At 42.2% G+C, this 26992-nt stretch overlaps 5 protein-coding genes across 5 annotated transcripts; 2 read left to right on the top strand and 3 right to left on the bottom strand.

Moving 5' to 3' along the window:
- Positions 1-83: 83 nt before the first annotated feature.
- BDR25DRAFT_331524 (p53-like transcription factor) lies at positions 84-2290 on the bottom strand (the record flags this gene model as incomplete). Its single annotated transcript, XM_033692644.1, has 4 exons — positions 84-1091; positions 1125-1626; positions 1704-1919; positions 2112-2290. The coding sequence occupies 4 exons, from the start codon at positions 2288-2290 to the stop codon at positions 84-86; spliced, it is 1905 nt and encodes a 634-aa protein (XP_033552593.1).
- A 3213-nt stretch (positions 2291-5503) lies between these two features.
- Positions 5504-6466, bottom strand: BDR25DRAFT_310235 (uncharacterized protein; the record flags this gene model as incomplete). The annotated part of the gene is made up of 1 exon (XM_033691139.1): positions 5504-6466. One exon carries the CDS (start codon positions 6464-6466, stop codon positions 5504-5506), a length of 963 nt encoding a protein of 320 aa, XP_033552592.1.
- Positions 6467-7902: 1436 nt separating this feature from the next.
- Positions 7903-8563, bottom strand: BDR25DRAFT_379274 (uncharacterized protein). The gene has a single exon (XM_033697597.1). It carries the CDS (start codon positions 8541-8543, stop codon positions 7935-7937), a length of 609 nt encoding a protein of 202 aa, XP_033552591.1. The 5' UTR covers positions 8544-8563; the 3' UTR covers positions 7903-7934.
- A 1847-nt stretch (positions 8564-10410) lies between these two features.
- BDR25DRAFT_350044 (uncharacterized protein) lies at positions 10411-11673 on the top strand (the record flags this gene model as incomplete). Its single annotated transcript, XM_033694626.1, has 7 exons — positions 10411-10616; positions 10643-10666; positions 10743-10818; positions 10882-11048; positions 11106-11197; positions 11344-11573; positions 11617-11673. 7 exons carry the CDS (start codon positions 10411-10413, stop codon positions 11671-11673), a joined length of 852 nt encoding a protein of 283 aa, XP_033552590.1.
- Positions 11674-12354: 681 nt separating this feature from the next.
- Positions 12355-14086, top strand: BDR25DRAFT_350042 (uncharacterized protein; the record flags this gene model as incomplete). The annotated part of the gene is made up of 14 exons (XM_033694625.1): positions 12355-12411; positions 12544-12572; positions 12672-12690; positions 12750-12840; positions 12878-12929; positions 12990-13082; positions 13126-13264; positions 13325-13362; positions 13430-13473; positions 13504-13608; positions 13660-13683; positions 13711-13840; positions 13879-13942; positions 14000-14086. 14 exons carry the CDS (start codon positions 12355-12357, stop codon positions 14084-14086), a joined length of 972 nt encoding a protein of 323 aa, XP_033552589.1.
- Positions 14087-26992: the final 12906 nt, after the last annotated feature.

Below are 26992 nucleotides of genomic sequence, written 5' to 3'. Positions count from 1 at the left end.
TCCCGGACGTACACGAGGGAATCGCTTTGTCGAACTGAACCGGTCAACAGACATGACAAATGGTGAAAGAGTCTTCGTCTGTGTTAGTACCCCGTGTGGGCCGCCATGTCTGGGTAATACCCGCGACTACTTTCCATACCTTGGAACCGCCCGCACCCTCCAACCTGCCAGCCGGATGCGATGGCGGCGGGGCCTGGAAACTCTTGCTTGATCGTCCGTTCAGGAAGTGGGAGCGCCGGTACGTCGACCTTTGATGGAATCCCTTCGTAGATCGGGGCTGGGAAGTATTGATACCCATCATAACTGTCGATGGGCTTGTTTTCGTCTTCGTCCACCATGTGTTGGTCTCCTACCAAGCCTTCAACCGTCCCTCCACTTAGGGAGCTTGCAGAACTGACGGAGTGGCTGCCAACCGGGCTGGGGTCTAGTGAGTAAGTGTTTCCTCTGTACATACTTCCGCCCATAGTAGCACCCCCACCGCCTGACATTCCGTTCCTATATCCTGTTCCGTACGCAGGCCCGTTAGATCCAAGCCCTGGATGACCGGGGCCGCCAACGCCTGAGCCGCTTCCACCCCGAGAGGTACCAGCATTGTGAGGTCCTTCATTTGAGTAATGACTTGGTGACCGGCCGCGCACAACAACAGGATGAGATGATCGCGTAGCGACCTTAACCCAATTTGGTTCCGAGTCTCGAGGATTCTGGATGTTTGCCCACAGCTCCACAATTAAGTGGTAATATTGCTGCTGTGCTCTCCTTTTTCCGTTGTTAGCAGTTGCCGACTTGAATTGAATCCTTTCAAAGGCGTGCTGGTACGTGCTTGAGGAATGGCTTGTCGGGGAATACTGGTGGGACTGGTCAGACTCGTTCTGAAGGGGTAGTTGCGGGGCCGCCGCAATCTGGGAAGTAGTGTGAAAATTATTCAGACCATAGGTATGGTCATTGTGGCTCTTCCCGGGTGGTGTGGGTGCGAGGAGTTCTTTTTTCATTGGAAGTTGAGGACCCTTGTCGCGTTTTGGGGTGTGCTGGATCAGCTCGATGCTCTTGCCAGTTGCACCATCAACTGCAGCGGACAGCGAAACAGCCATAGACTGGATCTGCTCAGCCTTCCCTCCACGACTCACGTAGAGCCGGCCATTTGCGATCCAGGGGGTGAGTGTGAATGAGACATTCACCGCGAAGTAATTCCTTCGATAGCATGTCCACACCCGATCGCTAGACCAGAAGAAGCCTTTTTCAATCTTAGCTTCAATGCTAGGAATTACGGCAGTGCCTTCGCATGTGATATCGACATAAGTCTCCTGGGCGTTGAATGGAGGTGTCTCGTTCTGGCCGTGCTGAGCAGGCTGCGATCCATACCCCAGCAAGGCTGAGCCATAAGCCCCAGATGTCGTCAAAGGCATGGTAGTAGGTAGGACACTTCGTGGAGTGTCGGGGAGGGAGCTGTAACGAGACGCCTCTGAATGTTGCCGGGGGGAAAGAGTGTGTGAATGTCGGAGCAGACCAGGTGTTGATGTGGTATAATTATCTCTAGCCGACGCGCCCATGGAGGGTGACACAGGATTGCCCATCCCAGGTGATCGTGCCGGAGGTAACATGGACATAGCCGACGACGAAGTATCAGTTCTATCGTGTCGCTGTCAGCCGTCATGCATGAAAATCTCAGGTTCTACACGCACGAATGCGCCACAAAGGCTACTTACAGTGACGACATCCTTCGAGTCGACGACATGTTACCATACGTCGAGTAAGAGAGGGGCGCACTAGAGAAGTTGTTTGCTAGGCTAACGGAATTCGAATAGATGGGGGTGGCTGTCGGAGAAAAGGTTGTGAAGCCTAGTGAGGTAGAGGCGTTGGAGCTGGGGGAGGCGGAATAAGACCCAGAACCTGAGTCGGAAAGGCCCGTACCAGACCGATACCTACTGGCGAGCGTTAGTCAACCCGACAGAACAATGCTAATCGGCCAGAGTGATGCCAACAAGAGCTATGTGTAACCGGGGAGTTGGGTGGCACAGTTTAAGTTGTCAACTTGGACAGGGACGATATGCCATTACCGCTAGGGTTGTCGTGTGATCAATGTGACAGACCGTCCTGCTGGGAAAGCTAGGTACGCCATGCATCTGGAACGTGTGCGACAGGAAAAAATATGAAGGGCATGACGACGTGTTTGTTCGGCGGTTGTGAAGAGCAGAGCTTGGGCAGCACCAGGCGAGGAGGCGTCGATAGCGGGCGGGAACTGGGCTGGGGGCCGCATGCCTAGGTAACAAGGCAACACTGCGGAGCCCGCCATGCCAGGCCGGGACGATGGAGAACCAATGAGAGGGAATACTTACTGGACGTCGGGTTGATGGGAAATGTAACCGCGAGGGGGCAGAGAGTTGAGAATACTGGTCGTTGAGTGGCCTAGGGCCCCGTCGCGCCTTAGCTGATCGGGACCAGCTGCAAAGGGACTATGATGTGCATGAGCACCAATTTGATCGATGCATTCTTGCTCCGAAGAGAAGGGGCCGTCCGATGCCAATGGCAGAGGTGGTTGAAGCACTGCTTATCCTGCAAGTCAGCCAATCAATCTGAGTCTGACCTTCGCGCTGTTGAACAAGGCGTGTGACAAAAACGGACAACGTGCACCCACCGGCGAAGAATGCCAGTCGAAGGGACGCGCGTGGGACTGTGGTGGTACAAAGGGCTCCGCGATCGGGTGGCAGAAGGAGGCGTGCAAGAGCGCACTACATGAACGGGCAGAAAGCAAAGCAACGGAGACCCACACGGTGTAGCAATAAATAGAGGGAAAACAGAGCAGTCGCGCGGCAGTGCCGTAGATCAATATAATAAGGGGAATATACGAGAGGAATGTGGACTATGTGGAAGAATGCGGAGAAGGGCGCCAGCGCCAGTTTATGGATGAAGGTGCGGAAAGCGTTGAGGGTTTGTGCTCCACGCAGGACATGGGGTGGCATATGTGTTTAAGGCTGACTGACCTTGATTCATTATTGTAGCAGCAGCCGCAGCAGCGCTCTTATAATGCCCGTCGAGGCCCTTGCGAGAAGTGCGACTCCTTCGTCTCTGCGCGAGAAGCGAATCTTACACCTCAGCTCCTCGTCGCGGCGAATCCGACGCTCTGGGTCCGCAGCCAACGGCGCCGGCAGTGGCGAGCGTCCTGGTCGCTGACGGAGAGGTGTTCGCTGCTGCCGCTGACCTCAGTTCTCCCGATCCGGCGAAGGAGAGCGTCTGGCGCCGGACAACCAGTGTCGTCGCGGGAGGTCCGTCACAAAGAAGGCGCTCAAAGAGGCGGGCCTGCGCGCAAGCTCGCTCGAAACGGCTGTCCAAGGGCCCTGGGCGGGCGAGTTGAATGCCGTTGTTGGCTCGCTTCAAGGGAAATCTGGGGCGGTTTAACCGGCAAGGGGCGCGATCCTCGACTAGCTGCCGCTGCGAGGTGCTGGTGGCTGCCAATCCGTCAATGCTCCAATGCCGCTCGTTGGGCTGTCTGGAGGAGCGATGCCCTGGCCAGCAGCTAAAGCAATGCGCACTTTATCCAGCAGATTGGGTTCGTGATGCGCACTCGCTCTTACCACACCGCAACACCAAACACACGATGCTATCGTCGGCTTAGTCACGCAGGCAGAGAAGGCGGTGACAGACGGCGGGGAAACTGACGAATTCTGAAGGCTTCGAAATTGCTTCGACAGCTGTCGCGGCTGCGCGACACCTTAAGGCTAAAACGTTCGCCAACGCACCGAACTGCCAGGCCGTAAAGCGCGCTTTGCTTCTTCCCGCGCCCGTCTCCACAGATCTCAAATCGCGAGAGATGAGAGCGCACAGGCAGACTCTGATCTGCCCTCCCGCTCCCAGGTTGCTGGTCTGCTGCGACGTCGCCTGCTGCTAGACTGAGACCTGTCAGTCTGCGGGCAGATGCCGAAGGGGACATGTCATAATCTTTTCGAAACTTACCAGGTTCTCCTGTCGAACGCCCAAAAATGATGTGGCGTCAACAGCTTCCTTGGGGAGGGATCTGACTTGTCTGCCTCGCAGTGGAGTGTTTAGCGATCCGCGCGAAGGCCGGGCTGGCGGATACGGATCTTGTTGAGGGACGATTGTTGCGCCGGGACTCTGGCGTCGACGTCAGATGTGATGCCGGTTTCGAAAATATGGATCTAGTAGGTCGTCAAGTTTGCAGCAGAGCAGAGACTGCGATGAAACTCCTGTAAATATGCGAGATGGTGAAGAAGTCGGCCGTCTCAAACAGTGAAGGGAAGGAGCATATATGCACAGGGCCTTGGATCGAATTCGCCTTCTTTCCTAACGGCGTTGTTCCACAAGGCCGACAGGGTTCGATTTCGATATCCCCGTGATCTTTGTTTTGCAGGTGCTGCTTGGTAGGGTACCAAGTTTCCGAGGCGAAAACAATGAAAGTAGGGCAGGCCGAGTGTGATCGAGATATACGAGAAGGGAAGTGATGAGAGTGGAGATAATGTGGGGTTGGGAAATCAAAGGATGCAGGAACAGTGGTCGAATGGGAGACGGGGGCCGGAGTGTGAATACAAAGGCGCGGCGGTAGAAGTACAGGGCAGAAGAACAGGAGCAGCTACAGAGTCGATACAGGGTAGAGCCAGCCAAGGGCTCATATCGGGTTGTTTGGCTGAAAGGAGAAATGTCTACCTAGTAGAGGTAGCTTCGAAGCATCTCTGAGAACAATGGATCAAGATTCAGCCCCAAAGCAAATGATGCGTATTGCCAGGCTCAGACCATCACCCATTCTCTAGCACCACCGTAGCATTGGCAAGCTGCAGCAGCGACCATTTCCCAAAACGGCCTATCTATATCTCCGATGCCAGGGAGGAATGATTTGCCCCAGGGCCCAGGCTCCCATCATTTCTCGAATTGTCTCTGGCCCACGCAGCGCCTTGCATTCCTTGCACCGGATGTATGGCCTTTGTTGCCCGCCGGGACCTAACCCACTGACAAGCGTGAATTGACTGGCTCGTCTGGTAGAGCATCACAGTCCCGTGCAGCGACGCAGGAACATTGGCCACGACACGGCACTCGATGGGGGCTGCCTCGACACGGCAGGCCAAGGGCCGCCCGCTTGGGACAGCAATGTTTCATCTCGACCAGCCTCTAAGAATAATCCATGCAGAGAACAGATGACCAAAGTTTGCTCTGCGTCAGAGAGGGGGGCGTTGCTTGCATAGCAACGGCCGGTCAGCACTGTATCGTAGGCGGGCCCGAGATAGCTGGCTTGCTGGCTTTGGAGAGGCCACGGGCCGGCAGCAGCTGAGGGGCACACCCACGGTTGGACGAGAGAAACGGAAGGGCAGAGGGCAGAAGGAAAGGAGAGGTTTGTTCGGTGAGCCGTTACCTGTCACAGAGCCGAGTGCGAGAGAAGAAGGGCCTGCACAAAGACGCCACCGCCATTTGCAGGCCATTTGCAGGCGTGCGATGCAACCCTTCGCCTGGAGAATTCTGGGACCACGGGGCATTTCGAGTTAGCAGCAGCTGGCCTCAATCACGGCGCTGCGCCATGATCCGGGCTCGTCTCGCTCGCAAGCACATCACGGTCCCGAGCACTCGGGAGCTGCGCAACGATCTGAAAGCGGGCTGGTGGCAGCCAGTTCGTGGACTCTGCAGAGGGAATGAATGGCTTGGCACGGGGCTGAACGGTGAGTGAATGAGTGCCCCGGAGGTGATGGGCGCCGGGGGGCAATTTGCGGTGGCCGTGGACGTGAAGGGTGGAGGACCGGAGGAGTGGGAGGGAGGAAGGCAGGACTCCCCAACGGCAAGTATTATCATCCTCACAGCAGGCCATGGCCAGGTGCGCTTTACTTCCTGCGACTCCCTCCTTCCATGGCAAGCAGGCTTGAGGTGGAGATGCGAAGGTGCGATGGAGGGCTGGCACGGCCAGGGGTTGGAAGGGAAGGATGGACCCGGTGACGTGCAGTTCGTCGCGGCTATTCCTCCCCGCTCGGACGCGCGCTAGGCAGCTCTCGGCACAAGGCCATGGCTGCTTCCGCCGTGCGTCGGTGCCCCGGCAAGTGCCCAGCCCGCCCAACCCGCCTCGATTCCTCTCCACCATGAACCACCTAGGCATGAGGCCATAATCTCTCACGGGCGATGACCATCGCACGCAGCGGTCGATGCAGCGCAGCGCTGCTCCCCTTGCTCCTAACTCCCAGTGCTCCAGTGCTCCACGCGCTGGACGTGACATCTCTTGCTGCCCGCATGTGTCTAGCACGTTGCGCGCTGCCCCCCAACACTCGGGGCTGACCGGCGAGCGCATCTTGACAATCTCTTCGCATTGCATCCCTTGCAGTGTCTGTCTCCGCCCGCGCTGCAGCGTCCAGCCATCCGGCCCAATCGCTACCCCGAGCCCGCTAGAAAGCCCCTTCCAGCACCCTCCAAGCAGCTCGCCGAAAGGCTTGCGGCAGCAGCCAACATGAGACCGCCCCAAAGCGTGCTTCTCCCATTTCATGCCTGTCCTCGGTCATCTGACGCATTTCGATGGAGGCCAAAGGAAGCAGGCCTGTGCCCGCTGTCCCGAGCGGCCTCCAGGGCTCGCCGCGCCATCTGACCCAGCATGGACATGCGAGGCCACTCATTCCACGACTCCACGGCACAGCAGCCCGTTGGAGCGTAGATTGAGATGGTGGCTGAGCGGGCAATCTGGACGTCACACAATACCTCGGACGCTGCATCTCATCTTAACGTCACAAGATTTTCAGCTAAGCTGCAGGGAATATGATTTCGAGGCACACCGACCTGCAGCCTCCCGCTCCTCCCCTTGACGGCGAAGGTCGGCGCCCAAGCAAACTGAAGACGTCTGTTGTCTTCTGGCCGCCTGCAGCAGCCTCGAATATACTTCGGGAGAAACAGGAACCGCTCTAAATGCCCGCCCTTGTTCAAACCCAATGTCTCAGGCAAACTGTGTAAGCCAGAGCAGCTCCTGCTGTCAACTACGACGACAGGCTCTAGTGAGGCTATCACTCTTTCCTACGCCCGGCCAGGCGTAGGGGTTACACAGTGGCTGCGCTAATCGCAATTCACCATTGGGTGGTCAGAAGGGGCTGACGTGATGCGGTGATCCCTTCTCGAGAGAAACGTCTACCAGCAGCGGTACGGGCCGCCACTGATGAGAGTCGAAGGCTCTCTATGGGAAAGTCAAGCGGAGACTTCATCACTATTATCCCTTAAGCAATATCTCGACAGACTATCGACGGGAACCATTTGCTCTCCAGCGTCCCAGCAGACTGGTCTTTGTCTCGGACAACCCGACCTTCGTCTGATACCTTGGACCAGCCTCCGTCGAAATAGTCCTGAAAGATCATGTTCAGGTGGCGATCTCCCGACCTTGTCTGATGCAAGATTCAACGCCTTCCACTATATCTTGGGGTGTGTTCCTTGTTCACTTCTCGAGGTATGGAGACTCCAAGTTATGACAGCATATAGAGAAACTCACTGCCACTAGCTGACTGTGGCGGCTGTCAGCTGGCGATCATGCCAACTGGCGTGACCGCTACGAGTAGTGTGGAAACACAGGTTCAGTGATCTCAGGGACACTCTCTTGGTTCTTTGCCATGTTGGCGACAAAATATGAAGACTGTACAGCATCCCAATTATGGCTCGGGAGCATGGTTAGCTGCGTCTCGAGCCCTTTGCACGACTGGATATCTGCGACATGAGGACTCGCACAACGGATCTCGTGGAACTGTTGAGCTGTTCAACCCCACACGAAAGACAATGAATGGTTCTTTAGATTTCTTCTAAACCGAAAATCTATCGCTGTTGACTCAGCAACCTAGCTCATTGAGAAGCTCCGCCCTACATGTGCCTATCCTTTCGATACTCTGTTGTCTCGTGGGGAGATGCGTCGGATAGCGGCGTAGGTTACGCATTACTGACTACTTTCTTAGTCGAACCGGACTTTTTACTTTTATGCTACGCTAGCACGCGGACATGATGCCTGATTGAGCTGCGTAATCAACGGTTGCTCTTTCATCCAAGACGCTGGTCTTTGAGGATGTTATTCTATCACATCCTGGTAGCGAAGCAATAGTGTCGTACGGGGCGGCCGATGGCATCCGAGGAACCTGCGGGCGCGAGAAGCCCGGTTCGTCGCTCTTGTCGTACCGTGGATCGCCTGCTAACGACAACGCAAACGCCTTAGGGGCTTGCGGGTTCTCCAAGACCCTCTTCTTTACAAATGACCAGCAATACAACAGCTTGCCTTTGCTGTCAGCTCCACATGTCCATCCCTGGAGTCCCCACACGCCACCACGCTGTTGTATATGCCTCTGCATCGCCCATGCTCCAGACTGCGCCTCATGAGGATTTGCTTCAAGAGCTGCTGACATCAACACGCTGCGGTCCAACGTGCTCCTCATCGAGCCCAAGTGAATCAGCTGGAGGCCACAAGGCGTCTCATCAGTCATGCTTGCAGGTGGATATATGCAGACAGCCTTCTGGCTATGCTCTCGGCGGGTCTCCGAGCGTAGAGAACACAGTGGAGCCGCTGTAGAACATTTGATCCCTTCGATCAGCCCATGAACCATTGGCCCGTGCGAGCATTGAGGACGCAAACCGCAGGGCTGCGAGAAGGGCTGCCAAATGACGTGAGCCGCATGATTGGCGCGGCTGCTACACACTTGCTGCTTCTGGAAGGCAGGTGACGACTGTTTGTCTCAGGTTTTAACTGGACATACTTGCCTGTTGTGGACCGACACCCAACCCCCCAAAAAGTGCTCCGCCCACAGCGCGAGCATCGTCACAAGCTGCGCCTATCGCCAGTGTAAACGTTACAAGTCTGCAGAACATAATCCGGGGAGAGTCAATCAAAAACGCCACAGTGCCGCAGCATGTTAATGCCGTATTGATTCCATGGCGCCATCGCTTGCGAGCGAGTGAATACCTCATTCTCCGTGGACGACAACACTGGAACGGCTGATCTCCAACATCCCTCAGCGTTTTCAATTTACCTCACGGCCAGTGCGTCAATCACGACACTCCTGCCCATCCTGTTCTGCGTCCAATTATTTTCTTCACTAAAGCTACTAACGTTGAAAGCGACTACTGCCCCTGAACGCTGCAGGATATTTGTGTCAGCTGAGTACAACATCCAGCACAAGATCGGGCACTGCATGTGTGTTGTCGTAATCTCCTCTCGCCTAGTGCTGGCTCCACCTTCTGCACGTGCCTATCAATTGAGGCAATGAGGACGGGGTAATTGTTCTCACTAGGTGCGGCCGATCCCTTATCGTGCACGTTCTTTTACATACTCCGGATGATCTAGGCAAAGTACAAGAGACAATTATCGACGCGAGAAGCGCTGCACGAGAACGCCTCTGCAAGGATTGCAGACCTGCGCCCTATTACCCTGATGAAATGCCCGAGCCATTTGGACAAAGCTGAATTTCTACAGTCGTCAGATGTCACTCATTTGTTTGCCTTCCTTGCTATCTACGGCTGTGCTATCTTGCTTCGCTTGTCTGTAGTTTCTGTTTGTCGAGTCTCCTGTCAGCCCTTGTGAGGCAGGCAACAGTTTTGAACATCTTCATACCGTACGAGATTTTCAGACTCAAAGAAATAACTTGTTGGCCCTGCCAATCTCTACGAGATACAGTCGCACTCCTCTTCACCAAGGACTTGGGGCAGCCGCGGAGACTTTCAAGGACTTGCATTGTTTCCCGCGTAAACTTGCAGCAACAGGTTTCCTGGGACGCCTCGATTGGATCATGGGATTTCAGAAACTACAAGCATCCTTGACTTCACGAAGAGGAGTCACGATGTCCACGAAAATGCTCGGAAATTTTTCTGCAGGCCCTATTCATTCCCGAAATCTCAACAAGGGTCTCTTTCTCACTGATCTCGGGATCTACTGACCGATATTGCTTACGGCAGCGGCAGAGCCGGAAGTTGCAGAAACAAAATATGGCTCCTCTGTCGGAGTAATGAGGCTGGTTGTGTAGCAAACACTGATCTCTCATGCCACCTCTACCACTACTTGCTCAGAAGAATATGTCTGAAATGCCAACACCATTGATTTGCGATGCCCATTTTATTTTCCAATTATTGCAAACTAGAACCTGCTCTTGGAGATGATTCCGTTCACTAAGCTTATCTTCGAACTATATTTCACGTCTTTTATCCCCCACAGCACGAAGCAGGACAATAGCCTTTGTTTACGATCTAATCATAGCCTATAGGCGTGACTATTTTCAGTTAGGCCGGCAACTTACACTTTCAATGCAGGACAAATCGAGCGAGATAACTGTAAGGAGCTTCCATCAGTCCCCTTATACACCACCCTTCGGCACAGCACTTCTAAATTTTAGATCATATCTGTTACTACTCCCAGGCTATTCGTATTAGAATGAGCTTCCTGGTTTATAGAAATTTCTGTCTCCCTTCCATGTACGTCTCATGTCCTTCTCTGCGAATACCTCGACGTATAGTGAGCAGCCCCTCCTACGGTATGGAAGAGTGGGCAAACACAGTATCCACAATTCTACACCTTTAAAGCCTCAAGTCGGACATCGCGCAATTGCCATAGGGAAGGAACATGAAATACTTCATCTTAGAATACACGGGCGCATCTTCATGGGTATACACGACGGCAATCAAGCCTTGTGAGATCCTATCTCCCATACATTAGGAAGTGGCTTGGATTTGCGGCTATGTAGTTAGGTCTAGAGCTACTATAATCCTCTTCACTCTTTACCCTTAGATAAATACCTTGATCTTACTTACCTCAGAGTTCATAGCAAGCACTCTAGTTCCCGCTTCATGTCCAGTGTTCACGCCCGCTTTCATCTTGACCCCGAAATGCTCGTAAGCGCCTTGTAAGTTGCGGTTTTACAACCACCGTTCTACCCTCTAGGTCGTGCCCTCGAGCTGTATATCGGTGATATCATCAGAATCGGGACAGAGGCTACGCGTAGAAGAGTAGGTGGGGTGAGTATTTATAGCAAATATAACTGGGAAACTGCGGAAGCGAAGAACAGGGTAACCTCCCTTACTTGCGGCCTGTTTACGCTTCGTGGTACTTTCATTCAGACTTCGTCATCTACCTAGACTACCTCTATTCTATAAAACTCTAGTACCCCAGAGACACCAAGGGCTTACCAGCAACTATTCACAAGCCATAGCCTCCGCCAGTGTTCGGAGTGGGTGGTTGAACCAACTGCAGTTGCTAAGTTCACAGCGGCTGGTTCTTAGCAAAGGTTTCGGGGCTATAACTTAGTTCGCAGTTGCCTGGAAAGCTTTTAAAGAGTTTTCTATTAAATCTGCCTTCTAAATTTTGAGCAGCTCTCTGAAATGACCCCTCGGTGCTTTACGGTGTTCACACTTTTTAAGGCTTATTTCACTATCTTGGCACCCCAACTTACTTGATGAGGCTTAGTTTAACGCCTTGGGCACCACCTGCGAGCATCTGGGCACCTGCAGTCGATCAACTGCATGTGAGTCAACCATCCACGCCGAGCGCTGGCCTCCGACAATCTCTTCGACTATACACATCTTTTTCAATCAACAGGCTCCATGAGCAATGTTGCATTAGGAGTGAGAGGGTATGGTGGGTTATGGTAGTGACTCATTCATCTCAACTAGACGGTAAATGAATGTTGATAGTTACGGGACAAGCCAGGTTTTCAAACACGCCATTTTATAAGCCTTCTTAATCACTGAATGTGTCGTTATACTCCAGAGACTTTTTTTTTTAACGCAGGCCGGTTTTCCTAGAAGAGCCTAAGTTCAGGAACAAAGAGTTTATTAAATCTCTAAGACACTAAGAAGAGCTTCGGTTTATTTATAGACCCCTTCCACATAGGCTCCACCTCCCATCTTAGAAGAAAATATATTGAGGGGTTAGCGGGTAGTTATCCCTACTTATCGACAACGATAATGGGTTCTTCTCAGGCTCGTCCAAAGTTCTCTATGCAAACATGCAAACAATTCTACAGTATATAATATACATTACAAAGCCTTAAAGAGAATTTCAGCTTAAGTTTAGGTTAGGGGACTAACAAGATCTCTATAAGGGGGTTGATTGATTGATTGATTGTAAGGGAATATAGTGACTCAAGTCGCATTCTATCCCTGGCCTACCCCTACACCCTCATCAAAGGCCTTTCTAGATTGAAAGGATAAGGGAAGGACCGTAGATGAACTCCTTCACTTCGTGGTAATATATACATCTTTGGCCTATAGAGTTAGTAGTTCGACCTCTTAAGCAGCACCTACACCATAATGGCAGTAAAACCATGGACATATAAAGTATTACCAATATTTTATTGTTGCTGAGCTTTAACACAAGAAGACCCTGTAACTAGAAGTCCGAACGTAAGGAAGTGTCCTCTAAAAGTTACGATGTTTGTCCTATTTTCCCTTGATTCATTTCGCCCAGGGGAGTTCACGCTGAACGGAGTTCATGCTGTTCTATAGAAGAAAGGATATTCCTGTACTTTCTCTGTTACACAGAGGTTATATAGAAGGCGTGGAAATGTGGTACCTAGGTTGGATAATGTACTTATGTACAGAACTGCTTGAGAGCAATAGATAGACCTGAATAAGGTCCACACGGTCTTGTGAAGAGTAAAAGCGATTGTGCTATAAACCTTTTCAAGGATAATCTATAGGAAGAGGAAGATGCTTTGATCATGAGACATTGAATTCCCAGGGTGTAGGGAGGATACACCAAAAACAGTAACTCGAATGCAAAGAATAAACTACTGTAAGCTACTTCACAGACATTTTCCTTGAAGTCCACTAGTACACTAAATTCACAAGGTTACGTACCTCCTTTGCAGAAATATCCCTTCTCAAATATTCAGTTGGCCAAGTCCAGTTCAGAGGGTATATTAAGAAAAGCATCAAACATGGAGGAATCCAGCGGGCAATTTAAATGAGAGTAGGGCTATACGGCAGGTACACTCTATGGCACGGTTCAATTAGGATATGCAAGCGGAATCCACAATGAATTACCCCTCTTGTCGTTAGACGAGAATGGATATTCACCTCCATGTATCTACCTCCATGTATCAATTCAGCCATGAAATGGTCAAAAGGCAATGGGGGTTCCCGCCGAGAAAAGATAGGTGACTGAATGAGAGTAGAGGAAGGACAATTAAGACGCCAAAGGGCGACTGATGGCCTGATAACAACGTTAAACAGCCCAGATCAGAAATCGGCCATGATGGACAGTGCTAATAGAAGCTTTGACGTAATCACTATTGCAAAAGCACTAGGATCTAAGATGCCCTTTGATCCATGTTCGCAAGTAAGAAGAGTTAGTGTGGAGGGATAATGTTTACTCACCAAAGAATCGCATTCCATGCAGTGTCAGCTCAGCGCCGCAACGAACTTTTGGGGGGAGCCGTGGGTAAGGCATAAAATAAAGGCGTAATCCATTTCCACTAAATGTCTTCAACGTGTGTTTGGCCAGCACCGTATTCTGCAAGTCCCGTACATTCGCACAACAAATCACCCGTATAGGGCTATTTGTGAAATGCAACTAAGGCCAAAGTTACAAAGCCCTCATCGACGTAGAAGATCTCATGGGTTATTTTTTTGAAGGTGTGATAGGATCGAACTCTCAAGGGCTCACCAAGCGTCAGCAATTCTGTGGGCCGTTCGTTCTTACCTCAGATATTTAGCCTCTGCTGGGATTTTGAGCGGAGAGTGTGCTCATTCAACGGTGTCTCCACCACTATTCATTCCACTGAGGCGGCACCTTGCGATTTCTTATTCAAGCGATCTATTGGCGATTAATTGAACCCTATCGTAAAGCACAACAATGCCCAGAGGGGCTAATCTTGATTCGGTCGGTTTCTTCCAGTCTCCTCGATAATAAAATGTGTGTCTAGAATCCGTTGCCATTCCCTATATTATGAGACCATATCCAAATGACTCGTATATATTCGCTAAGATGACGGTCGCGACCGGTTCCGAACAAGGAGTGAGGAGCAAGGGGGAGGGTTTAGACTGTGTGTGTGTGAGAGTGTGTGTGTGTGAGAGAGAGAGAGAGAGAGAGAGTAGTGCACTGGGCCGTGGGCTGCTTCAGGTCGGAGATACCGAAACCGGGCAGTATCGCGTGATCTAGGTCGAGGCAGCGCGCAATTGAATTGTTGAGTTATAGAGAGGAGTGATCTTTGTCGCGGGCGATATCATCGCTCCGCTTAAATCCCGATTCGTTCCTCCTATCAAGTAATTTGGTGACCTGACGCTTCCAGGCGGAACGAGGTGAATAGCAGGGACGGTGGAGGTACGGACAATATTGGTTAAAGGTAGTTGAAGTCGTGATGGTTACAGTCGAGTAGATCTATCGAGAGGTCAGTACTAGCGCCATATAAAGGAGATTGGTGAACAAGGACTTGTTCCTGACGATAGTAGCAGCAGCTCTGAGATTGCTCAAGTGTTTCAGTATAGTTTTCGTCGTCCCAATAATGATATCCCGCTCAACATGCAAATCAGTGCCCAGTGTACGCATATCCAAGGAGCCCTTCGCTGTACCCGACGAATTCGGAGAGTTTGCCGGCGGACGTGAGATTGTTTGTGCGCACCGCTGATTGTCCTGACAGACACGAACTCGAGAGTGACGCTACTCAGAAGTGACGTCTGACCTTTGAGTGCAAGAGAGAGCACCATGCTCTGTGCTACTGGTGTAGAGGCTCCACTACATATATCAAATGAAATATCCCCTGGTGCTGCCCACCCATGGTCGAGGACTGGGGTAGGGTAAGGAACGATGGCCTCGAGGAAACATTTTTGCGACGGCCACCGCGTGCTATTGTTCGATTAGTCACTGTGGGAGGCTTACGTTAATCTCCTGTGAGTGATCTATCAGTAGAGAAAGATTTATGCGCGCTGGGAGTCTACAAAGGAGGATTTTGCGTGGTGATAGAGGAGTGTAAACAGACCATGACGCTAGATGCCGTTACATGCAAGTCGAAATGCTATGTGCGGGCCGTTGCAGATGTGATTCGGCAATTTTGCGGATCCATTGTGTGCGTTAATCTGTCCATGGCTTGGCAACCAACACCTTAAACTTTGCTTTCTACTACTAAATTTATAACATACTATAACAGTTTATAAATGAATGCATAAGCAGAGCTTGTTTTAAGTCACTTATTAAACTCTTTCTAGAGAAGAAGACTGCATTAGAAGAAGCTTATAGAAGAAGACTATAAGTAGAGCAGACAATAAAAAGTAGTCTACAGACTAAAACTTATAAACTATATTTTTATAAATTCTACACAAAGACCTATATACTTATAAATACTATATAAAAGAACACTTTTTAGTAGGTCTGTTTACACAAGTACTTATTAGCAAAGTTAAAGTACTAGCTAAAATCCTAAGTAATGTAAATAACAAGCTGCACATCTTAAGCCTAGATAGTAATGCGCTTGCTATAGATAGCAGCTAGCTAAGTGCTTATAAATTAATAAGTCTAATACTTTATCTAATACTAATACATTAGCACTTACATTCTATTAAAGTTATAATAAAGAACTTAGTAGTTATTTATAATGCATAAAGTGCCTACTTACTCTAGTAAAAAGGTTTATTATATTAACATATACACATGCTAGTAGTTGCTCTTTAGTAGTAGTTAACTTAAAAAGGTTTAGTAAAAAGCTAGAATTAAAGTTATTTATATTTTTTTAAAGTAAAATAAATTTTTTTTTATGTCTATATTTAAGTAAATTAGTAGTGCACTTTTTATAAGTACTTTATTAATTTAATTTTATGTTAAACTACCTTTAATTATAGGTAGTGCATGTATCTAACTTAATATTAAGTAGACTTTTATAGAAGTTATTAATATAGCTTTTATTAACTTCTAGTATAGCCTAGTCTTTAAAGAATTTAACATTATTAAAATTTATAAGTACAGGTGTAGATAGAAAATTATACGCATAGCGCTTAGCATTTAAGAAAATATCTATGTTAATGTCTTTATTTAAACTATTACTAAGGTTGTTTTTATTTATACCTGCTTTTTATAACTAAGAGGGTGTAGACTAAAACCTTCTTTATATTAATAGTAGCTTTTAAGTACATTACATACTTAAACTAATTAGAGTAAATAGCATAGGTAGTATTTAAAAAAAGTTACCTAATAAGCTAAAAGTTTTATATTAGAGAAATTATTAAAGCGTCTATTATATAGAAATGTTATAAAGAAGAGAGCTTAATAAGCTAAGGTTTATAAAAAGTAATACATGTACTAGTTTTTTATTTATAGTATAAACATTAACTTTACTTTTTAATTAGTAACACTTTTAATATAAAGTCTTTTACTTGCTATTTCTTTTAAACATATTATTTGCCTAGTCTAATAGCGTAGAACAATAACAACATAGGGGTACTAGAGGAGATAATAGCAGGATATAGAGTTGTAGTCTGTTATTTATAATATATGTAATATTAGTAAGAGCGCACCTCTTAGCTAGCAGTAGAGGTATAGGGCTGCCCTAGGTAGGGCGCTTCCTTACTTAAATTTATGTATTGCAGGGCGCACATTAAACCTTTTATTAAAGAAACGTCCTGTCTCTTTGTAGATCTATAAAGTAATAATAATTATTATAAAGTAAAAGAGGTTTATTAGCATTAAATAGCAAAGGTACTATGTTATAAGTTATAGCAAGAGGTATTAGACAGGTATTAGACAACACGCGCAGCAAGGTTTTAGTTTTTACGTAGGAAATAATTATCTAAGGATCTGCTGTTTTTATGCTTACATAAGCCTAAAAAGGCTAAAAGCAGTAATTCTTAGCTGCTAAGCCCTAACTAAAGAAAACTAAAGTCCACAGAAAGAAGCAGAGCAAGCTCTGCTAATAAGAACTTACAATTTTGCCTATAATACTATATAACTACCTAACATCTTTTAATTTTAGTAAGATTTTAATACCATAACGTACTTCACAGGCGAGTTGCTGTAAGAGCACTGTGAAGCAGGAAGCGTGAAGCGCAGAAGGGGGTACAGGATAGTATTGATAGACGAATCCTTAAGGAGACTCAGGGGTTCGTAAGAGGATATATATATATGTGCTGGGGCACGTGACGGGACGTCATGTGCCTAAGGCTGGGCCGAGGGCTCTCCGGGGAGAGTCCAAGGCATGTCCAAGTTGACCGTGACATGGCCCCCCTCCTTCTGCAGGTCGTCCTCGATCCTGCAATTAGATAGGTAGGATATCATGGTAACTTGGACTAGCCCCAGGCGGACCTGCGGTGGGGACTGTACAGGTTACGCCTAGGTAGTACTTATTACTAGTAACTAAACTCTAGAAAACCTTAGTAAGAGAAAACTATGTCTAAAGAAGTACAACTAGGAGAGTTAGAACATTATTACTAGCGCTGTAGCTGCTAATATAGAGCGTTCTTATCTTATTAGGTTAAGCCTAATAGGCTTGCAGAGGCTAAGTAAAGCAGATAGTCTATAATTAAAAAGCCTACTTTTATAAAAGTAACTTAAGATTATAACTTTTCTTTTTTACTATCTAGTTAAGGTCTACTTTTAAAAGTTCTAAAGTTTTAGTTTTAGTACTTATAAGTACTATAAGGCATCTGTAGATGCACTGCTCTTATGTAGGTAGTTCTCTTAAATGCAGCAGTTAATTACTAAGTCTTTCTTATTAGAAAAATAGTTATTAGTAAGCTTATAATATTATAATTTTATTTAAAATAGCTTAGAGTTTTAATATATTACTAGAACAGTTCTAAAGTTAGTGCTATAAAGCTTCTAAAACTAAATCTGTAGCTGCTTTAGTCTAGAGTTGCAAGTGCTAAATAGGGAGGTATAGTGCTATATAAGCAAGTTGTTCTGCTAGTTCTTTTAAGTACTAATAAATTAGTGCTTTAGAGATATCTCTATGCGTAAAATGCTTAAGAATAATGCTTTTAATGTGTTACTATTTGCTAGAAGTAGTTACTCTTCTAGTTAGTTAAGTGTAAGTATAAGTAACAGTTTTCTTAAGCTGTTTATATGTTTTCTTATTTCTCTAATATTCTATACTAAGCAGGTTGTAGGTAGTAAGGCTTTAAAGCAACTCTAAACTTTACATAGAGTAAAAAAAGTAAGTGTAAGTTTAGGTATAAAACACTATTCCTACTACTTTTAAACCTTTTTTTTTTTACTTTTACTTTAGCTCTTTTTTAACTAGTCTTTTTAGCTATAACCTTTTTTTTTCTTACTATGCCTATTACATCTTTTGCCTAGTGCTTTAAAGAGGAGATTTCTGCACATGTCTATAAGCTTTTACCTTACTTAGAGCCTTAGCTGCTACTTATCTAAAAATAGTGCTGTAGCTGTGTTGCTGTGCTATTATCTAAGAAAGGTAGTAAAAAGCTTTTAGCTTTTAATCTTTACATAGCTATAAACACTAGTGTGTGCATAAAAAGCACACTATTTAGTGTTTATAAAGGCTGTGTTAATAGGAAGGTAGGTAGCTGTGTAGAAGTAGGTCTTTTAGAGCTCTTTAAGTTTATGCTAACTATGTACAGCTTAATCTCTACTTCTGCTGCGCTAGAAATATCCTTTAGTACTATATTAACTAAGCTCTTAACTATAATAGATGCGCTGTTAAGACTATAAGTAACTTAAGTTAAGAACTTAACCTAGACGCTAAGGCTTAGCTCTGCTATTAGGAGGATGTTCTCTTATACGCCCTAGCCTTTAGGGAGCATATTAATGCATACTTTTAGTAGCTAAAGCGTAAGACTAAGGGCTTTACGCTAGTAGAGTATGCCTAATAGTGTTAGGTTTTCTAGGAACATAACTATAAGCAGCATAAAGTATGTCTTAGTATTATAAGTTATTTAAATTATAGCTAACTTTACTGTAAAGTAGTCTTAGTAGTGTTAGTAAAAACTATTTAAATAATACTATTATCTAGTCTAAGTCTAAGGTAATTTTTCTTAAGAATAGCTACGCAACTAACTAAGAGAAATAGTAGTACTACTATAGGCTAAATATACCTACTACTAAGGAGGTAAGCTTACTAGTTATAAATTAGCAGTTTAGTACAGCATAAATAAATTAAAAGCACGCAGAACTTTTATTTTACTAAGAGAGTAGCTAGTAATGTTTTTAGAAATCTTTAAAATGTTTCTGTTATATATATAGATAATACCTAGTCTAGACTTTACCTAGGACCTCTCTAGGTCTAGTAGGGCCCTAGACAGTACCTTTAATACAGACATTTACACTCTGCTCTAGGTTATAACTTTGTAAGCTGCATAAAGTTAAAATTTTATAGTAAAAAGTATAAGTTATTACTTTATTTTTTTTTTATTTATGTGCTAACTTCCTTTAGCAATTTCTGTGTTGCAGAGTTTAGATTGCATTAGGTTTTGCTATAAGTGCTAAAGTTAGTGCAGTTGTCCCCTAGGGGGTACCTACAGGTGTAGTGTTTAGCTGTTACTTCTGTTATAATATATTACATAAAGTAAGCTAATAATCTTAAAGAACTTTTTTATAGTTATTAAAGTATTTTTTAGGTTTTTAAGTAGAGTTTTTAAAAAGCTACTTAAGCTACTTTATAAAAAACTATTATCTTACCTTTAAATTTTTATGTTTAAGAATTTCTTTAACTTTATAGCAGTCTCTGCTATCTGTCTCTAGGACATGTACAGGCCTAGGCTAGAAGGGCTTTTTTTAAAGAGGCTTATTCTATTGCTCTAGCAGTAAAACATAGAAGACAGGATAGATTTTTTACATTAATTATAGTAGGTCTAGCTAGTATACTAGCTTTCTAATTTTCTTAAGTACCTTAAAGGGTTTTAAGTACATTACATTAAGCTTTTTTAATAAACACTATGTTTTAATATGCTTTAACTTTAGAATAACTTAATCTTCTACACTAAAGTGCTTCTCTAAATACTTAGTGTTATACTATTTAACTTAGTGCTGCTGCGCCTGCTTAAGGCATAAGCGCGCAGCTTTCTATTGCTTGTTCTATCTTAAGAGATAAGCAACTACTTAGTCCTACAGGGCTAGTGCCTTTCTAGACTTGTCCTATACCTAGGGCAGGCGCCTAAGCTAATAATTGTCTTTAACCCTATTAAAGCCCTTTAGAGTGACCCTGTACGCTACGCGTATTAGGCATTTGCTGTAGGAGGAGTGTTTCTTAGAGTTGTAAGCATACTCTGTGTACAGTAGCAGCTTGCACTAATTATTCTACTAGTAGTTTAAGTACAACTATAAGAATAACTCTAATTCTTAATTTTAATGCTTAGTTTACTTATTAGTCTAAGAATAAAAAGCTGTACTAAGCTAGTAGTTAATTTTTAAGTAAAAGTAGATGTCTAACTAAAACTAACTAGTAAAGATTAAACTATAATTAAAAATAAAAGTATTTAGTAGTTTTATTTTTATAAAGAATTACTTTTTTAGAAGGGTAGCTAGTTTTCTTACTATAATAGTCTTAGTAATAGAAAGGTACTAGACATACTTTAAGAAGCAGTTAATAAGTACTAGGATTAAGTTATAAGTACTACTTATAAAGTCTTTTAACTCTAGTAAGTTAGTAATAAAGTCTAGTAAGTAGTACCTTTATAAAAAAGTAAGTAAAAGTAAAGGTTCTAGTAACTTTTAAAGCTTATACTACTAAATCTTATTTAGCTAGCATAGTGCGCACCTTACAACATACTTGTAAACGTTATAGTAAAGGTACAGCTAGTAGTATTTCTTTTTAAGAAGGTCTATAGTCTTTTTAACACTATAATGCCTTTTTATAGAGTTGTTATAGTTCTTTGTTAAAATATTTTAACATAAGGCTTTATTATCTAGAATCTACACTCTCCTATTTCTGCGCAGGACACCTATAGGGTTATGCTTTTAAAATAGGGTGCTTTTTTTTACTTTACTTGCTTTTTTTTTTATTAAGAGCGCATTTAACTAATAGGCTTTATTAGTTTTCTACACTTACTTAATATACTTAGAGAAATGTTTTAAAACTTTTAAAGCATAAGTGTTTTTATCTTATATAGCTATAATAGTAAGATAGTTTAGCAATAACATTTTATAAATATAAGAGTAATAAAGGAACTTCTTTATAACATCCTAGGTCTGTTGTTGTATTATAGGTTCCCTGTAGGGGACCTGCAGCGCTTTAGGATTAACCGCCCTATAACTGCTATAGTCTATAGGAACAATAGGTTAGGTTAATAGAGGTGTACCTTTAATAATTAATGTTATGTTAGGTAGATTTAGGGATTCCCTAGGTATAGTACAGCACCTTGCCAGGTTACTGTTAGGAGAAGTTATACCACATGCTGCCTAACTAGCGTAATAAGCTGTAGATGTTTAAATTGCCTACACTTAAAGCTTTTACTATAAAGTTAAGAGCATTATGTTTTACAGTAATTTTACTTTTTCTAAAAAAACCCTTTTTATATAATTAAGTTTTTTAGATAGTCTATTAGCTAGGTTTTTTAGACCTAGCTTGTATTTAATTTTAAAATTAAACTGCGCTAGCTCTTCTGCTTAGTAGGCTTGCTTAAAGAAGAGCTTCTTTATTATTATAAAATAGCGCAGATTATTATAATTAAAGAGTACCTAGATTATGCTTAGGGCGTACTCTAAGTAGTACCTTTAATATTTAAAGCTTTCTATAATTACGCACAACTTCTTATTGTGTGTATGCTAATAGAGTTGTAGGCTGCTTAACTTGCAGCTCTAGAAGGCTATAGGCCTCTAGTAGCAATTTACTACTAGCTTAGAGAACTAAGGCTAAAGCAGTATTACTGCTATAGTAAACTTAAAAGCGTTTATAATAATTATAACTAGCTTTAATAAATTAAAGTGCTAAAAGACTAAGGCATCTATAAATTTTAACTTAAAAGTTAAAAAGGTGTTATAGGCTTTTTTAGGCTAGAACTATTTCTAGTACTACTTTATAAGACTTTTATAATTCTGCTTTACTTTCTTCTTTTTTTTTAAGTTAGGGCCCCTATAGGGCAGACTTAGAGCTTAAGCAGCTGTTATATAGTTAACTAGTAGGCGTGTAATTTCTAAGTAATTATAGACAAATCTTTAATAAAAGTTTATAAAGCCTAGAAATACTTAGATGTCTTTAAAGCTTTTTAGCTTAGGCTATTCCTTAATTATCTAGACACGTAATAAGTCTATTACTACACCTTTTAGTGTAACTATAAAGCCTAAGAACTTAACAGCTTTTGTTTTAAAGAAATATTTAAATGCCTTATAGTATAGTCTTTATTTTACTAGTTAATTAAGAACTTTAAAGACATGTTACTTATAGTCCTTTTTATTTTTAAAGTAAATAAAGATGTTATTTAGATAGACAATACACATCTTATCTAACAAGCCTCCTAAAGCCCTATAGATATAGGACTAAAAGGTAGCTAGGGCATTAGCTAGGCTAAAAAGCATAATAAGGTACTTAAAATGCCTGTACTGCGTCTTAAAAGTAGTCTTCTACTTATCCCCTTTCTTAATATAAAGCCTATAGTAGGCGTTGTAAAAGTTAAGCTTTATAAAAACTTTAGCCTTTAATAAGTAATCTAACATCTTACTTATAAGTAGAATAAGATATTAGTTTTTAATTATAATTTTATTAAGACTTTAATAGTTAACATAAAGTTGCAGTGTCCTATCTAGTTTTAAGATAAAAAGGATAGGAGCACCTACTAGCAACCTGCTTAGGCGTATCTAACCCTTCTTCTAGGCCGCATTAAGGTATTCCTGCAGGATATCTAGTTTGTAGTAGGAGAGGTTATAGATTAAAAAGTTTAGAATCTTCTTTTCCTTTTTAATTTTTATAGCATAATTATGCTTACTATTTAGCCTAAGGATGTTTATACAATGTTTGCTAAAAGTATACTACTAAGAGTAGAACTTAGGGGGAACATGTGTAAGTTCCTTAGGGTCTAGAGCGTTGTTAGCATTATTAGTGCCTAGATACTTATTACTGTTGTTAGGAAGTACCTAGGCAACGCCTGCAGGCAGTGTGGCCTAGTAGTGGCCTTAATTATAGATACTAGCTACTATATAATAGGCTATAGCTTTAAAAAGCTATAAGAGCTTTAAAAATGTCTTAACATACTTTTAAAAATGCTTTTAAATTTTAAGCATGTACTTTTTTAACTAGAGTAGCTTTTAATAATAAAAGTACTTTACATCCTGCACTATGTTGCTACTAGGCCTAGGGGCTTGCAGAGCAGGTTTAGGGTGTCCCTAAAGCAGTTCCTCTAAGAGGGCTTCCTTCCTAACATTATTACTTATTAGTTAAATAGTATAAGAGGTAGGGTGCAGCATATATGCAGTCTTTTTAGAACTAAAGTTCTTTAAGAGCTTCTTAGTAGATACTAACTAAATTCTACTATTATTATTCTTTTACTACTTAAATGTACTGTTTTTAAAACAGATTTTAGGGTTAGCTTTTTACAGCTAAAGATACTTTAAAATTAGGTTATAACTTAAGAAATTAGCTAACTAGAATCTTTAAAGGCTAACTTCTTTATTAGTACCCCTATTGTCTGTATAGACAAAGGAAAGATTATATAGTAATTCTAACTATAATTAGTAATTATTAATAAAGCTTGCGTTAGGCTTTTTATAGTAGTGCTTACATAAAAGGCTATATTTCTAAATAACACTAGTGTTTATTAAGTTTAATTTAGCACCTATGTTATAAAAGCTACAGAGGATAGTTATTCTACTATTAGGAAGTTTAAGCTGCACCTAAACTATAATATAGAGCTGCTTGCTATTTAATTTAGGCCTTAGTTGCAAGTGTGTAAGATTTACAACTAAGGCTTCTTTTTTTTTATGCTATTATTATTCTTTTAGTTAAATTAGTTTTTTTAGTAAAGCTTATGTTTACTAAAGGTCTCTTAAGGCGTTGTTGTAGTAGTATTAGTCCTCTGTACTAAAGACTATTAGTTACTTATTAATTAGCCTATAGGCTTCTAGTCTTATCTTTTATCTTTTTACTACTATTAAGAGTTTAAGGTAGAGTAGGACTACTTTTTTTTCTAAGTTAAAGCGTTTTTAGAGCTAGCCTAGGGTGTTATTAAAGCTTACTTAAAGTAAGCAACAGTTTTAGCGTTGCGTACAGCGCGCTTAAACTCTAGCTAAGTGTTTACAGACTTAAGTAAGCTATTACACTGCATTTCTTTTTAAATAGATTCTAAAAAGTAGCTCTATATAAAGGCAATTTTAATCTTATAAAGTTTCTTTTTGTTAGAGGTTTAAAAAGAAGTGTTTTTTAAAAAACCCTTTTACTAAAATAGCTAGGTAATAAAAGTGTTAAATGTATTACCTACTTTCTACTTTATATTTTAAAAGTAATAGTAGTTCTTGTACTGTGTTAAAAGAGGATCTTAGGTAAGCTTATGTACTTTAGTTTAAAGCTAAGCCTAGGTTTTAATAGTGCCTTTATTAATAGTGTAATTAATTAGGTCTTTATAGACTTTAAACTAGATCTAGTTAATAATTTATTAAGTTTAAGTAGTAAAGTTATTTAAAAGGTCTATATATTTTTAGATACTATTTATATCTTTTACTTAAGTGTCTATCTGCTGTAGGGTTAAAGACTTTTTTAAAGAGCTAAGCTTTAAAAAAGCCTTAATTTTAGATAGCTAACTTAAGGTCTTATCTAGGCTAGCTTAGAATTAGAGTTAATCTAAAGTAGTTCTAAGAGATAGGCTAAGAGTTGTAGAAGTAATTTAGGCCTATTTATAAGCTTAACTAATTTTAGCTTTTAAAGCTCCTTTAGCCTTAAGCTAAAAGGCTTTTATAAAAAGTAATTATATAAACGCTTTATTAGTTAAGGGTTGTACTAGGACAGCAGTAGAGCTAGTTTAGGCCTGCCCTAGAAGAGTACTACAGCGTATTGCGTTTGCCCCTGTTGCTAACAGTTACTGTAAGTAGCCTATAAAGAGCTAACTAGCAGTCCCTAGAGTTCTAAAACCTAAAGGGCTTAGTGTAATAAAAGGGTTGTTTAATCTTTGTCTAGTATAACTTAAAAAGTTTCTAGGTTTAGTCTAACTGCGTCCTTAATAGTTTCTAAGGTCTTACTTATCCTTTAACTTAAAAACTTAGTGTTTTTTATTTTTTACCTTTTATACTTACTAATCTAGTAGAATTTAGTTAAGGCGCTAAAACATAAAGTGCTTAAGAAGTTAAGCACTAGAGTTATTATAGGGCGTCTTTAGAACAGCCTTAGAAGGGGTAGTGGCTGTGGCCCTGCTTTTACGTGTGCAACTGCTGTTAGCTATTGTTGTTATAGCTCTTTAATTAAGGTAGAGCTTAAAAAGCAGTAGTAAAAGTAGCCTTTTGTTCTTTAAACTAACTATGTTTCTGTAGGAGAGTATAAAGGATTTAAATTATAAGAGCACTGTAAAGTAGGAAGCGTGAAGCGCAGAAGGGGGTATAGAATAGTATTAATAGATAAATCCTTAAGGAGACTTAGGGGTTTGTAAGAGGATATATATATATGTGCTGGGGCACGTGACGGGACGTCATGTGCCCAAGGCTGGGCCGAGGGCTCTCCGGGGAGAGTCCGAGGCATGTCCAAGTTGACCGTGACAGTTGCTCACACACCCGAGTCGCTTACTTTTGCCAAGACCCCACCCTAACAAACTCTATTATGGCCCATAACAACCCGCTCTGGCACTATATAGTACAGTACAGCCTAGAATATTATTTAGATACTACTTCTGCTTCTTGTTTACACATTTGCGTGTTATGCCTAGTTTAATTACACTGTCTGCAGCGCCTTTAGGATAGCTTACCTACTTTAGCTTACACCTGCTTCTTTACCTTCTTTCTGTTACTGCGCGCCTTAAACTCCTTTAGAGCTGTTAAGTGTAGGCCTTTTTAAATTATTAAAGTCTTTTCTGCCTTAATCTACTTTCTTTTATATAATTTATGTTATATAGTAGCCTTATTAGCTGCTTAAAGCTTAGTAATTTTCTATTACACTAATACTAGCTTATATATAATTATTGCTACTCTCTTTAAGACTTTTTTAAACACTTTAACTATAAAAGTTAGTAAACTATTTATATGCTTTTAAATTTTAATTTTTATAAGTATTAATTATAACTTAAGTTTTAAAGTATTACTTAAGGTTTATAACTACTAGGGCTTATTATATATAGGTAGTAGTAGTAATAAAGTGTGTAACTTTATATTAAGGCTTATTATAACTTATTATAAGTTAAAAAAAACTAATCTAGCGCTTTAAAACCTTTCTTAGATATTACTAAAAGTAATTATAGCATTATAAGCTACTTTAAAGCATAGTAAGAACTTTATTTTTATAATATAAGTAATTTAGTTGCGCATAAGGTTTTTAGCTTAGCACTTATATACCTTCTTTAAAAAAGTAAAATAACCTACATTAAGTAGCTATAAAAAGTGTAATAAGTAAAAAAGTATATAAATAGTAATAATTTTATTATTTTTATAGTATTACTAAAAATAAAGTAAGTTATAGCTCTTATAGCTGTTAATAACTAGCAGATAGTAGCTACTAACAGTACACTTCTTTATATGCGCGTTAAAGTGCTTTAACTAGTCTAGACTAAGCTAATTAGTAGTCTAGCTGCGCTTAGAGATTATAATAACTTAATTTTAAAATAAAATTTTCTTTTTATACTAGTTTAAAAAGTAGTTACTACTCTAAAAAATAATAAAAAGCAGAATAGCCTACTTTTTAGCATTAATGCCTTAGATAGCTGTTGTTTACTTCTAGTTACCTAGCTAGACTACTTTTAGCTGTTCTTATCTCTCTAAACCTGTAATAACTACTTTAGTAGATATTTAGCCTATTATAAACTTTATTTTATTAAAGTTGTATATGTTATTATTTTAGATGCTATACTTAGCTTTAATATTCTTTATAAGGTTAAACTAGCTTTAAATTACTATAAAATTTTTATAAAAAGCTTTTTTATAGTTATACTTACACTTAAACTTTACTTTAAGCTTTAAGTAACACTTAATAAATATATTAAACTAGTTTATACTAAC

This window comes from Lindgomyces ingoldianus (genome assembly GCF_010093535.1).
Source record: "Lindgomyces ingoldianus strain ATCC 200398 unplaced genomic scaffold BDR25scaffold_4, whole genome shotgun sequence".
NCBI classification, from domain to species: Eukaryota; Fungi; Ascomycota; class Dothideomycetes; order Pleosporales; family Lindgomycetaceae; genus Lindgomyces; species Lindgomyces ingoldianus.
Note: the sequence above shows the minus strand (reverse complement) of the source record. Positions and strands in the feature narration are given on the sequence as shown.

Excerpts from the sequence above, each read along its gene's own strand:
- BDR25DRAFT_379274 (XM_033697597.1), bottom strand. The coding sequence starts at position 8,543 with ATGGTTCATGGGCTGATCGAAGGGATCAAATGTTCTACAGCGGCTCCA.